Source organism: Rhinoderma darwinii, chromosome 4 (assembly GCF_050947455.1).
Source record: "Rhinoderma darwinii isolate aRhiDar2 chromosome 4, aRhiDar2.hap1, whole genome shotgun sequence".
Classification (NCBI taxonomy): domain Eukaryota; kingdom Metazoa; phylum Chordata; class Amphibia; order Anura; family Rhinodermatidae; genus Rhinoderma; species Rhinoderma darwinii.
The window spans coordinates 321,223,438-321,238,862 of NC_134690.1; the positions used below are offsets into that span (position 1 = coordinate 321,223,438).

The following is a 15,425-nucleotide window of genomic DNA, read 5'->3' on the forward strand; positions in this document are numbered from 1 at the left end:
GAACATGCCATTACGTCTGAAATTCAGGAGCTGTTTTCTCCTGAAAACAGCTCCGTAATTTTAGCCGTAACGGAGGCTGCCGTGTGAACATACCCTAAGGGTATGTGCACACGATAAGGCTGGGTTCACACAACCTATTTTCAGACGTAATGGAGGCGTTTTACGCCTCGAATTACGTCTGAAAAAACGGCTCCAATACGTCGGCAAACATCTGCCCATTGCTTTCAATGGGCTTTACGATGTACTGTGCCGACGAGCTGTCATTTTACGCGTCGCTGTCAAAAGACGGCGCGTAAAATGACAGCCTCGTCAAAAGAACTGCAGGACACTTCTTGGGACGTAATTGGAGCCGTTTTTCATTGACTCCAATGAAGAACATCTCCAAATTACGTCCGTAAAAGACGCCCCGCAAAACGCGAGTACATGCAATTACGTCTGAAATTCAGGAGCTGTTTTCTCCTGAAAACGGCTCCGTAATTTCAGACGTAATTGCAGTTATCGCGTGCACATACCCTAACTGCAATTACGTCTGAAATTACGGAGCTGTTTTCAGATAGAAAGATCCTATCTATATGTAACACTTAGAACATTTTTGTAATATAAACATGTTATATATTCACCTCTTTCAAACTCTTTCATATCCATGTAAAATATTGTATATACCGTATTTTTCGGACTATAAGACGCACCTGACTATAAGACGTACCCAGGTTTTACACAACAGAAAATAGGAAAAAATTTCAGATTTTACTACTTTTACAAAGAAAAACTATTTGTTAAAAAAAAAAATTGTTCTGTTTCACCACATTCTGAGAGCTATAAAAATTTATAGTTTTTCATCATTTGAGCGGTTTGAAGGCTTATTTTTTGCGGGGCGGCCTTTAGTTTTTATTGGCACCATTTTTTTAGTATGTACGATTTTTTTAATCACTTTTTTTCTTATTTTTTAGCGCTAAGGTGACCAAAAAACAACAATTCTGGGGTTTTCAAGTTTGTTTTTTTTATGCTGCTCACCGTGTGAGCCAAATAATGCTATATTGTAAGGGTATGTGCACTCGCACTAATTACGTTTTTTAGACGGAATGTGCTGCGGGTTCCAGGTTGGATACACTGCATCGTATCCGACCCGTGGGAACACGGCCTTACACTGACAGGCAGCCTTTTATTCCCAGTCTCTTGAGCCCTCACAATCACCGCGCCATAACTGTTCTGTGGTTTGCGGGAAACTTTTGCCGACAGCGCCGTATATATAAGGCTGATGTCGGGAAGGGTTGAAAACGTCTCTGGTAGCAAAACCTGTTTAATGCCTAATGAAAATCAGTGTTAGGGCCTATTCACATGCATAAGCCCTAAGGGTATGTGCACACACACTAATTACGTCCGTAATTGACGGACGTATTTCGGCCGCAAGTACCGGACCGAACACAGTGCAGGGAGCCGGGCTCCTAGCATCATACTTATGTACGATGCTAGGAGTCCCTGCCTCGCTGCAGGACAACTGTCCCGTACTGAAAACATGATTACAGTACGGGATAGTTGTCCTGCGGCGAGGCAGGGACTCCTAGCATCCTACATAACTATGATGCTAGGAGCCCGGCTCCCTGCACTGTGTTCGGTCCGGTACTTGCGGCCGAAATACGTCCGTCAATTACGGACGTAATTAGTGCGTGTGCACATACCCTTACAATATAGCATTATTTGGCTCACACGGTGAGCCGCATAAAAAAAAAAAACTCCCTGCACTGTTCGGTCTGGTACTTGCGGCCGAAATACGTCCGTCAATTACGGACGTAATTAGTGTGTGTGCACATACCCTTATTGTTCGGACTTTTACGGATGCAGCAATAAATTTGTTTTTATTTTTTACATTGTGATTTGGGAAAAAGACGGAAAAGGTTTTTTTGTTTTTTTTTTGAACTTTTAATATTTTTTTACACTCCTGACAATGTATTTAACTTTTTTTTTACACATTTTATTAGTTCCCCTAGGGGACTAGAACCAGCAATCGTTAGATCGCTGGTACAATACACTGCAATTCATGGATGAGTTATTAAAACAGCGTAACTCGCTGAGATGCACTGCTTCCGTAACTCGACCATGTACGGTGTTTTCATAGCTACCGGGTTCTGGAAAACGCGTAGCTCACGGTGCTACGCTATTTCCGTATCTCCCATTCACTTCTATGGGAGTTACAGAAACAGCGTAGCTCAGCAAGCACTCGGGTGTTTCCGTAACTCCCAACCACCTAATCGGGAAGTGGCCGAGAGACAGCGGAGCAGAGTAAGATAGAACAGGTTTTAGGGGGCTCCATTAACTGCCGACTATAAGACGCAGGGACTTTTTAGCAAGATTTATTCTTGCTAAAAACTGTGTCTTATAGTCCAAAAAATACGGTACTTTTCAAAACTACTACACCCTTATTTAATTTTATTGACAAAGTTCACTTTTTTTTTTTAAAATATATATATATATATTTAATTTTTTGTATATACATTATCATGTCCTTTTTTTTATATTTTCAGGCAACCCTTGGCAAATAGAGATTATATTAAGAGTACAGGATTGCGAGCCACAACAGCATGGGCAATGGCCTCACTTGCTGAAATAAGTGTAAGTAAAATATATTTTAAATTGGGGGGCGTGGCCAACGACGGACATGAGCGGTCGCATGCTTTAAGTGCTCCGTACCCAGCTAAGGTTTTCCTCTATTTATCCTGCTGAAATACCGCTATAACTTCTACTAAAACCGACCTGCATACTTACCGAAGAGGATACGCTGTCATGAACCGAACCAGGCAATCCTTGGCGGCTGAACGGCTGAAGGAATACGCTAGGGCCGTTCCACAAGATGGCGCCGGCGCATCTGCATCTTCACTGTCTCCCTCCTCAGAGCAGGAACAGCCTGAACCTCCCCCAGCTCCTGAAACAGAGCTTACTTTGGCACAAGTGTCTTCCAGATTGCTGGATGCGATTCAATTATCCACATCTTCCTTGACTGGCAGGATTGCAGAGGTAAAGTCGGATGTGGGCCTTCTGAGACAAGATTTGCAGAATTTAAGGGAAAGAGTGAGAGAGACAGAAGATAGAATCTCAGGACTTGAAGACAGAGTGGCGCCGCAGACCACTAATCTGATTCAGCTGGATAGGGTGGCTAGCCAATGGGCGCAACGAGCAGACGACTTGGAAAACCGCCTTCGTCGCAATAATATAAGAATCCTGGGGCTACCCGAGCGTAGTGAGGGACGTGACCCCTGCACATTCATGGAGGCCTGGTTTAAGGAAATAGTACCGGACGCCATTTTGTCTTCTTCCTACACTATCGAAAGAGCGCACCGCGTGCCGGGCAGACCACCACCCCCTGGAGCTCCACCGAGACCCATGATAGCTCGTCTACTCAGCAGCAGAGATCGAGATGCCATTTTACAGGCTGCGCGCAAGCACGGAGAGATTCGTTTTCAGAATGCCACCATACTACTCTTTCCAGATTTTTCAGCTGCATTACAGAAAATGAGGGCCTCCTTCGTGCAAGTCAAGAGGAGACTCCGGGACCTACAAATATCTTACTCAATGGCGTTCCCAGCAAGATTGAGAGTCGTCCATCAAGAGAAAACTATCTTCTTCACTGATCCGGCTGAGGCAGATGAATGGCTGAGTTTGATTGGTCGCTCGCCCCGTCGCTAACATTTGAATCATCGGGACTGTTCTATATGTATGCCATGTCCACATTGCCTGCACTTTCGGAATATCGTATGGCACTCTCAGATGAGTATGCAATGTATAGATGTTTTTTGACATAATATGCATCCTGCTGCTGGTGGCCTTACTATATATTCAACTTATACTGTGGACGCAGATTTCGCTTGGCAGGGCGGATTGGAGAGAGAAACCTGCGGTTCATCCTTTTTGTAATAGGGTTATTTCTTACATTTATGCTATATCGTGCTTTTCTCAGGTATATGATTAGAAGGAAATAACGGGATAACTGCCTTGTATAGAATCAATAGAACCTGTTGCAGGCCCCTGGCAGGGATAGATATTGAGAGGCAGTGCGTGGCTCATGGCATGCTTGGATACATGTAATAGCGGTTAAAATGATTCACGTATGAGGAAACATAGTGCTGGTTTTTCTTCTGTTATTTTATAACTTGTTCACCTATATCAGATATAAGGTATATAGGTGATCCCCCGTTTACCCACAATATCACACCTGTGATATAAAGTAACTTAATAGCCTTGAAAGCTTCGGTTACAAACTGTTGGTACTGGTGTCTTGTTCTTTGCACCAGCTGTTTACCCAGAAAATTGCATTGTATTGATATGTAAGGTAATAAGTGCCATGACTTTGAATGTTTTGTCTGTAAATGTGAGAGGCCTGGGAGACTCCCATAAAAGAAATCTAACGTTTTCCTTTATCCGCAACCAAGGGCCACAATTAATATGTCTCCATGAAACGCATCTAACTCCTCCCACTGTTCATTGCTTGAATCGCTCGTGGATACAATGGTCGGCCCACTCCACTTATAGCTCCTATTCCAGAGGGGTTTCCATTTTAGTCCATAAGTCACTTAGATGGGAACTGGACGTGGTACTAAAGGATACAGACGGCAGATGGATATTCATACATGCCTGGATAGAAGGTCATCCCTTTGTGCTGATTGGACTTTATCTTCCACCACCGGCCCCCGTGTCGGTACTTTATGAAGCGGCAAAGTTTGCCTCACAGTTTCCTATGGCCGGAGTGTTGTGCATGGGAGATTTCAATCTGCTGCTGGACCCGTCTATTGATAAGTTTAATTCTAGAGCGGTACTGGGGAATCCACCTGTAATCACTCCCTTGGCTGGGTTCTTGAGAGAGATGGGCTGGCTGGATATGTGGAGACAGAGATACCCTGATAAACGAGAGTTTACCTGCTTTACACCTGGGAGAAACACTGTCTCGGATTGATCATATGTGCGGTAATCCCAAAGTATATAGTATGATGGAAATTATTTCACACTTACCCCGTGCAATGTCGGACCACTCCCCTATGCTGGTTAAGCTTACCCTCCACCCACACGTGAACAGAGGTCCCAGGAAGATACACCCATTCTGGCTTACAGTGCTCGGCGCTCAAGATCGAATACCTGACCAACTTGAAATGTTCTTTGCGGATAACTTTCCTTTTGATAATCACTCGGCCCTCTGGGATGCCCTGAAGGCATACCATCGCGGATGTTTGCAGTCATCAATTTCCTATCATAAACGACAATCTTCCAAGATGGAACAGCTGCTGGAGAACGAATGCACCAACTTGGAGGCCGCATTCATTGCAGATCCCTCCCCAAGCTCTCAACACAACTGGCTACAGAAGGGCAGAGAATACGTAAATCTTCTTCACGAAAAGACTAAATGTCGCATCTTCTTTTCTAAGCAGAGATATTTCGAGCATGGCAATCAATCCAGTAGTCTCTTGGCACATCTCATACACTGCAACTCTGCCTCTCCTGCCATATTACGTATTAAAACTTCTGAAGGGAACATGCTTCATGATAATGTGCAAATCCTCAATTGCTTTACAGACTTCTACATCGACCTCTATAGCCCGACATTGCAGGTGTCTCCTCAGAACATCAAGGATTATTTGTCGGAAATAAATATACCCAAAATGACAGACATGCAAAGGGAGTCTATGGATGCCCCTCTAACACTTCAGGAATTGACAGAAGCATTATCCTCAATGGCGAAGGGCAAAGCATCTGGCCCGGATGGCATACCGCTTGAAGTATACGTCAAATACCAGGAACAACTCTTGCCTCAGCTACTGGAAGTCTTGAATACGTCATTTGAAAAGGGAATGTTACCGGCTTCATTCTATGACGCTACTATAATTGTACTTCTGAAACCGGACAAGTCACCATTAGACAGCGGGTCATACAGGCCTATATCCTTGCTCAACACCGACTATAAATTATTGACCAAAGTTTTCGCGAACAGACTGAACCTGATCATAGCAGAGCTCGTCCATCCTGACCAATCGGGATTCATACCGGGAAGGAGCACCTCGGACAACCTGAGGAGAGTACACGCGGTGGCACAAATAGCGGAACGGAACAGCAATGATTGGGCTCTGGCTTCCCTAGATGCCGCTAAGGCCTTCGACTCAGTGGAGTGGCCCTATCTCTCCAGCGTTCTCACATGCTTTGGCTTTGGACCGGCCTTTGTGTCTTGGATACAACTCATATATACTCATCCGAAAGCTACCGTGGCACTGAATGGTCTGACATCGACTTCATTTGAGCTCGGCCGTGGAACAAGGCAGGGATGCCCTCTATCGCCACTACTCTTTGCCATGGCAATGGAACCGTTGGCGATACTTCTAAGATCAGACACAGAGCTACAAGGTATCCAGCACGCGGCAAAAGAGGATCGAATTGCCTTATACGCAGACGACATCATGCTCTTCATTTCAAGGGTGCAGTCTTCCCTTCCTAGGGCAATGAGCCTAATTAACACATTTGGAGACTATTCTAGATTGCGCATAAATTGGTCAAAGTCGTCAGTAATGTTTCTTTATCAAAACGAATCTCAACTGGTGGGCTCCATGATGGAAGGTCTGGCAGTAGTGGATCACTTCAAATATCTGGCACTGCATATTGCCAGGAACGCATCGCGCTCACTTCCACTCAATGTCCATCCGCTTCTGGCTATCTTTAGAGAAAAATTCAAGGTGTGGGCGGCCCTTCCCTTATCAGTCATGGGCTGTATTAATTTGATTAAAATGGTGGTACTACCAAAGAGCCTGTATGTCCTACAACATGTATGTACTCCTATACCAAAATCCTTTTTCAAACAACTGGACTATTTAATCATATCCTTCATAGGGGGCCTTTCTAGATCTAAATTGGCCTTACAAAAATTACAACGCCCAAAAGAGATGGCTGGAATTGCTCTTCCAGATATCTACCTATACTACTTAGCTGGCCAACTCAAATATTTGGGCCCCTGAACACAAGCAAACCGACCGGCTGGAACTGAAAGAGTTTTACTGGAATACTCCGCGCATGAAATACTATGGCCTATATTGTTCCATCATGGGAACCTCTACTGCCCATTTGTCGACTAGCCCGAGGAGTGTGGAAAGCGGCGGCGGAAATTTCAGGTACCCCCACAATACTGGAAGAGACACCTTTATGGCACAATATGGACTTGAAAGCCTTGCACACCTTCCCGGACGCAGCATACTGGATAGCTGCGGGCGTACAGGTGCTCAACGATATCTATGAAAATGACACCTTTATATCCTTTGAACAGGCGCAGGAAAGATTTCGCATCCCAAGGCAGCACTTCTTCAAATACCTACAACTGCGCCATCTCCTTTCCACACAGTTCCCGGCACATCGTCAGCCCATCTCCTCATATCCCCTCATCGGGGTGATCAGATCCCAGGGTCCTAAAGGACTGATCTCCACCATATATGCTCACCTCTTGGATAAAAAGGCTTCAGCGGCACCCCTACCAGCCATCTCTAAATGGGTCCAATTGATACCATCGCTAACTGAAGAGAAAATTGATGATTTACTGCAATCTCACTTACATGTGTCGCCGGCGGCTAAAAACAAGCTCATTCAGTTATACTACATACATCAAGCCTATCTAACGCCTATTCGACTGTTTAAAATGCATTGTATAGCGGAACCTGCCTGTCCTAAATGCTCACATGCTCCTGCAGATTTTTGGCATATGCTGTGGACATGTCCTCATATCAAGAAATACTGGGCGGATGTGGTTGAAGTCCTAAATCGGATACTGCCATTCCCGATCAACAGCTCACCAGAAATATGTTTGTTTGGCATAATGGAGGAAGACCAATGGCCACATTACACCAGAATTTTTATACAGGAGACACTATTTCTAGCTCGCAAAGGTATATCAATGAGGTGGATGGATAGACGACCCCCGAAAGTTACGGTGTGGAAAAACATGGTAAATTCGACAGTGTCGTACGAACGCATCATCTACAAACACAGAAACTTACCTGACAAATTCCACAAAATTTGGGACATGTGGTGTGAAGCACCAGATACTAATTACTCCTCCAGAGAACTGGGGCAAGCAAGGAGTAAGCTGGGGGGGGGGGGGGGGGAGAGATAATCACAGTTGGAAGGGGTGACAGTGGATGTCCCGGGCCTCTCGCATACAATCAAACACTTGTACTGTTATTATTAATGAACGCTCAGATGGTTACGTTTTACAAATATGGTGTAACTGTTCGCAAGATAATGCTGGCATTGAGTGAAATTATGGCACTTATGTTTTTAGCACCTACGAGTGCTTTGTTACAAAGTTATAGTACATTGTGGTCCATTCACTATTTTGAATTTGACTTTTGTTAAACTTTGAAAAATGTTCAATATAACGAGTTTAAAAAAAATATATATATATTTTAAATTTTCCAATTTTTTGAGGCGGAGCTTGAATGGAGCTTTGGTAGAGCATGCGCCCGCCACTCCATTCAATATCTGAGGGGCTGACTGAAAGAGCCGAGTGCTGTAATTGGCTGTTTGTATAATTTACAGCAGCGTGCATGCTCGACCACAACTTTACACAATGTCCTCCTCAGGGTATGTTCACACGCAAACTCAAAAACGTCTGAAAATACGGAGCTGTTTTCAAGGGATTTTCACGTTTTCCTGATTTTAAGCTACTCAAGATTTTCGCTTCGTTTTTTACGGCCGTTTTTGGAGCTGTTTTCAATAGAGTCTATCAAAAACGGCTCCAAAAACGGCTCAAGAAGTGACCTGTACTTCTTTTTCGCGGCCGTATTTTTTACGCCGCCTTTTTTCAAAACGGCTGCATAAAAAAACGGCCCTATCGGAACAGAACGCCGTTCTGCTTCTGATTTTTCTGACGTTTTTCAGGCGTTTACGGGCCGAAAATAGACCGTGTGAACGTACCCTCATTGTGGTCGAGCAGTGAGCCAGAACAGACAATTAATCCCCCACCTTTTTTGTGGGTAGGTTATAATTGTCGATTCTAGGAATACCCCTTAACGACCAGGCCTTTTTTGGCCTTAATGACCAAGGATTATTTTTCGTTTTTTCACTGTTGCATTCCAAGAGTCATAACTTTTTTTATTTTTCCATCGACATAGCCGTATAAGGGCTTGTATTTTTGCAGGACGAGTTGTTTTTTTCAATTGCACCATTTCTGGATGCATATAATATATTGATCGACTTTTATTAAATTTATTTTAGGTGGGAATTGAAAGTAAACCGCTATCCCAGCATTGTTTTCCGTGTTTTCAATTTCTGCCACTCACTATGCGATGTAAATAACGTTACTTTTATTCTATGGGTCGGCACGATTTTGTAAAACGGCTGCGTGAAAAAACGCCCGCAAAAAAGAAGTGCATGTCACTTCTTGAGCAGTTTTTGGAGCCGTTTTTCATTGACTCATGAAAACGGCTCCAAAAACGTCCGTAAAAAATGCCACGAGAAACGCGAGTTGTAAAAAAACGGCTTAAAATCAGGAGCTGTTTTTCCTTGAAAACAGCTTCGTATTTTCAGACGTTTTTTAGTAAGCGTATGAGCATACCCTAAAACTGACAGGCAATCTATTAGGCCGTGCCTCTGGCATGGCCTAATAAGCAGTTACTGAAGGCAGACCTGGTTGCGATCACGTTGCGGGTGTGTTGATTGGGTGACTGAGGGATTTCCCTCCCTCTGTAAAACACCTTAAATTCCACGGTCGTTATTGACCACAACATCTAAGGGGTTAAACTACCACAATCTCTGTACTCTTCAATTTTGTCAGTTGCAGCAGGAACGTGGCTGTGTATAACAGCCGTTCTCCTGCCACTACAGTTGCAGTACGCATGAGATACGAGTGACAGATATCTGTCACAATGCGGTAACTAGCACCGCCTTGTGACGGATATATCCGGCGCTAGTCATTAAGGGGTTAAGTTCTCAAAAAACCTCAAAAGCAGATCTTGGGAACCGTGGCTACACAGAACTAACTGTTTGTTTACAAACCACATCCAAATCCAGACTAAGGTATGGAGTTCTATATCCCCTTAGTGACCAGCCCATTTTAGGCCTTAATGACCAAGCTATTTTATTCGTTTTTCTATAGTCGCATTCAAAGAGCTATAACGTTTTTATTTTTTCGTCTACATAGCTGTATGAGGACTTGTTTTTTGCGGGATTAGTTGTGCTTTTTAATAGCACCATTTTTGGGTACATATAATTTTTATATTAACTTTTATTAACCTTTTTGGGGGGATTATAAAAAAACCTGAAATTCCGCCATTGTTCTATGCGTTTTTAAATTGACGCCGTTCACTATGCGACGTAAATAACATGTTACCTTTATTCTATGGGTCGGTACGATTACGGCGATACCACATATGTAGAGGTTTTTTTATGTTTTACGACTTTTGCACAATAAAAACACTTTTGAACTAAAATTATTTGTTTTTGCATCGTCGCTTTCCAAGAGCCGTAATTTTTTTTTATTTTTCCATCAATGTAGTTATTTTTTGGGCTTGTTTTCTGCGGGACAAGACATAGTTTTGAATGGTACTGTTTTGGGGTACATGGGACTTATTGATTCATTTTTATTATGACTTTTTTGGGGGGCAATGGAAAAAAATTGCAATTTCGCCATAGTTTTTTGCATTTTTTTTTTACGGTGTTCACTTTGCGGTTTAAATTATATATTAACTTTATTAATGGAGTCATTACGGTCGCGGCGATGCCACATATGTGTACTTTTTTTTTTTTTTACACTTTTACTAAATAAAACCACTTTTTATGGAAAAAAATGGTTTTATTTATTTTTTTACTGTACTTTTTATTAATAATCTTTATTTCACTTTGATGACTTATTTTATTAGTCCCACTAGGGGACTTTACTGTGCGATGTTCCGATCGCTGCTATAATGCTCTGGTATACTTCGTATACCAGAGCATTATTGCCTGTCAGTGTAAATCTGACAGGCAATCTGTTAGGACGTGCCTCCGGCGCGTCCTAACAGGCATATGTCCAGGGCAGACCTGGGGGCTTTTATCAGTCCCCCGGCTGCCATGACACCCCATCGGAGACCCGCGATTGCATTCGCGGGCCGCCGATGGGTGACAGAGGGAGCGCACTCCCTCTGTAAACAAAGTTAAATGCCGCGGTCGCTATTGACGGCGGCATTTAACGGGTTAAACGGCCGCGATCAAAGTCAACTTCTATCGCGGGCGTTTGAGCAGGAGCTCAGCTGTCATCAGACAGCAGAGCCCCGGCTCCTGCCTGCACGGGAGACCCGTGCAGGACTTAGACTAGGCTGACGTGAAAAGGCGTCAGCCTAGCCTAAAGCCCATTAGTGAATCACGTAAAAAGGCGTATTAGTGGTCACTAAGGGGATATACCTTGCCTCATCCATGGTGGCACTGTATTAAACCCCTTCCCGACTTTTGACGTCTGCCTACATCATAGCCGGGTAGGGGAAGTATGGAGCGGGCTCATGGGCTGAGCCCGCTCCATACAATGCGCGTGTCGGGTGTATGTTACAGCCGACACTTCAAAGTAACGAGCAGGATCGATAGTTTAACCCATTAAATGCTGCGGTCAACAGCGACCGCAGCATTTAAATAGTTATAAAGACGGGGGCGACCCCCTCTAAAAGGTCAACGCACCCCCCCCTACGCGCGATACAATTACAGGGTGCTGATGGTTGCTATGACAGCCTGGGGGCCTAATGAAGACGCCCAGGTCTGCCATCTTTGTGCTCCTATTAAGCCCTGCCTCCTAGCTCAATAGATGCCTGTCAGAAAGACGATATACTGCAATCCATTAGTATTGAAGTATATAGTGCAAGCGATCCAATGATTGCTGGTTCAAGTCCCCTAGGGGGACTAATAAAAAAAAGGAAAAATCTGTTAAATAAAGTAGTTGTTTTTTCTGTACAAAAAAAATATTAAAAGGTAAAAAATAAAAACATTTTTCCCTTGAAGGAGGGCTGGCTCCAGGTTTATGTGGGCCCTTTAAGTGGGCCCCTTTGCGGTTCAACTCGAGCGGCGGCAGTATAAAGGCAGAAACATAATGCCAGAAGGATGTAACCATGGATCACTTACCATTCGCATGTAAGTCATGGGCCAATGAATCCAGATAGTGCCGTTTCAGCGATGTGTGAATCTTGATGTACCTTACAGGGCACCAACCCCCCCAAAAAAGGTGACCTTTAAGAAAATAGTTATGGTTAAGTTTTAGAGCCACCTTTCTACTCCCTACACAGTAATACCTCACTATGTGCTCCCATACAGTACTAATGTCCAGTTTTTGCCCCTAAAGAATAGTAGTTCTCTTTCGTGCCCGCGTATATTAGTTGTGTCCCTATATATTAGTAAGGCACCCTTTGTGTCCCTATATATTTTTTAGGTCTCCTTTGTGCCCCCATATATTAATTAGGCCCAGGGGCGCTGCTAGGGTCTTAAAAGAAAAAGATGAGGGGCACAATCCCTGAGATATATATTTACCCCCGCCCAACCCCCCCGAAAAATTTACTTTTACATACATATCGGAGATAGCATATCCATAAGACTAAGGCTCCTATATCTACACCGCTGGATAGAATTGGATGCATTGTACCCAGCAGATAGTATCACACATGATCGGCTTAGATATATGGCCCAGCAGACAGTATCACACATGATAGACTTATATACAGGGCCCCAGCAGTAAGTTTCCCTGTACTAACATATGTCCACCCCCAAAAAAAAGTGTGTGTGTATTCTGTATGTGTTTATATATATATATATATATATATATATATATATATATATATGAGACAGCATACCTGTAGCACACTAACCCTATAGCTATGGACAGGATTAGATATAGTGCCCACCTCGCTGACATTGCGGCTCCTGCGCTGGTCCCAGGAAAGGCAAGTATAAGAATTGTTTTGCTTTTTCTTTTTTTTTTTTTGTGTTTGTGTTTTTTTACATGTTCAGGTGTTGGACTACTTCGGATTAGAGGACTACTTCGATGACAGTATTTTTTTTATTCTCAATAAAATGGTTAACGAGGGTTGTGTGTTTTTTTTAATTTCAATTAAATATGTCTTCAATGTCCTTGTATTTTTTGAAACTTTATTACTACGGCCTTAGTAATGGCCGCTGGCTGATTGACAGTGTCCATTACTAAGGCGGGCTTAGTGTTACCCAGTGCAGAGGCTAACACTAACCCCCATTATTACCCCGGTACCCACAGCCACCAGGGTTGCCGGGAAGAGCCGAGTACGATCCAGTACCCGACCAGCTGTAGCGATGGTTTGGGAACTGGGGCGGCTGCAGGCTGGTGTTATTAGACTGGCAAAAAACTAAAAAGTGGCCCTTCCCACCCTGGTAGTTCTAGGCTGCTGCTGCTGTGTTGTATCTGGCTGGTTATGAAAAATTGGGGGGAGCCCAAAGTCGTTTTTTCCAATTATTAAAAAAAAAATTAAAAGAAAAAAAAATGACGTGGGGTCCCTCCCATTTTTCATAACCAGCCAGATACAACACAGCAGCAGCAGGCTAGCATTACCAGGGATGGAAGGGCCACTGTTTTTGGGCTTCCCCAGCCTAAAAATACCATCGCTACAGATGGTCGGGTACTGGATCGTACCTGGCTCCTCCTGACGGCGGGTACCGCGGTAATAATGGGGGTTAGAGTTAGCCTTTTTACTGGCTAACATTAAGCCCCGCCTTAGTAATGGACGCTGTCAATCAGCCAGCGGCCATTACTAAAGCGGTAGTAATAAAAGTTTAAAAGAAAATACAAAGACATACAAAAATCATTTTATTGAAATAACCCCCCCTCCCACATATCCCTCATTAACCATTCCTGGAATCCGAACCTGTAAAAGAACAAAAACACTGAAAAAAAATTGTAACACATGGTAGGCTTGGATACAGGGCCCCAGCAAACGTAATCTTATACTGTATAAGATTATTGTCTGCTGGGGCCCTGTATCTAAGCCTAACATGTGGTAGGCTTAGTTACAGCCCATCAGACTGTATCATACATGGCCATACATACATGCCCCCATAAAGAAGTTAGTCCGTTGTCTGCGCTCCCATATAAAAGCTAAACCCCCAGTTTGGTGTCTTTGCTCCAATAAAAATAATTAAAAAAAACTCAGCGTGACATGATTGCGTCATCTGCGCCGCAACGCATTGTAAGGCTGGATTCACACAACCTATTTTCAGGCGTAAACGAGGCGTATTATGCCTCGATTTACGCCTGAAAATACGGCTCCAATATGTCGGCAAACATCTGCCCATTCATTTAAATGGGTTTGCCGACGTACTGTGCCGACAACCTGTAATTTACGCGTCGTCGTTTGACAGCTGTCAAACGACGACGCGTAAAATATCAGCCTCGTCAAGGTAGTGCAGGACACTAATTTGGACGTAATTTGAGCCGTTTTTCATTGATTCCAATGAAGAACATCTCACAATTACGCCCATCAAAGAAGCCTCGCAAAATGCGAGTACGAGCAATTACGCCTGAAACGACGGAGCTGTTTTCTCCTGAAAACAGCTCCGTAATTTCAGACGTAAATGCAGTTAGCGTGTGCACATACCCTTATTGTGAATGCGAGCGGTGCCAAGTACCAGTAAGAAGGCAGTGACAGGACCGTTCAGCTCGTCGTGGGAACGTGTTAGGTGAGTTTTTTTTAAATATTTTTATCTGCTCATCTCTGCATTTACCACGGACGGCTATAGTTAATTAAGCAGGTGGGTGGCGTGATGCAACCGGCAGCTGAGTGGGCCCCTACAAGAGCAGTGGGCCCCGACACTTGCCCGGGTGCTGACGCTGGCCCTGCCCTGAAGCATTATAAAAAAGAAAGAAATAAACATAATTGGTATCACCTCGTCCGTAAAAGTCGGAACTATTACAATATATCATTATTTAACCCGCACGGTGAACGCCATAAAAACAAAGTAGAATGCCAGACTCTTTTGTTTTTTGGTCACCTCGTCTTCCACAAAAAAATGGAATAAAAAGTTAGCAAAAACTCGCATGTACCCCAAAATGGTACCATTAAAAACTACAGCTTATCCCTCAAAATTTATGACCTCATACTGCTTAATTGATGGGAAAACAAAAAAGTTATGGCTCTCAGAATTTGGCAAAACAAAATAAAAAGTATTTTTTAAAGTTAGTTTTTTACTTATAAAAGTAGTAAAATATAGAAAAAACTGTATCAATTTGGTATTGTCGTAATCGTTTACACGCAGAATAAAGTTAACATGTCATTTTAATTGCACGGTGAATGTCGTAAAAACAAAGCGCAAAACACTATGGAGGACCACTGGCTTGAAAATGGCTGCGGCGGGAAGGGGTTAAATAATTTTAGTGCCTCTGTTGTAATGTAGAAAAAGAAAGGATCAGCCGTCTTTTATCTAATGTG

At 43.4% G+C, this 15,425-nt stretch overlaps 1 protein-coding gene across 2 annotated transcripts in view; it reads left to right on the forward strand.

Moving 5' to 3' along the window:
* Positions 1-15,425, forward strand: part of THUMPD2 (THUMP domain 2 tRNA and snRNA guanosine methyltransferase) — a 102,439-nt gene that overhangs the window by 56,508 nt on the left and 30,506 nt on the right. For both annotated transcript variants that reach the window (XM_075864420.1, XM_075864421.1), the window contains exon 6: positions 2,523-2,610. In XM_075864420.1, coding sequence (XP_075720535.1) covers positions 2,523-2,610 — 88 coding nt within the window. The remainder of the gene's footprint in view (positions 1-2,522; positions 2,611-15,425) is intronic.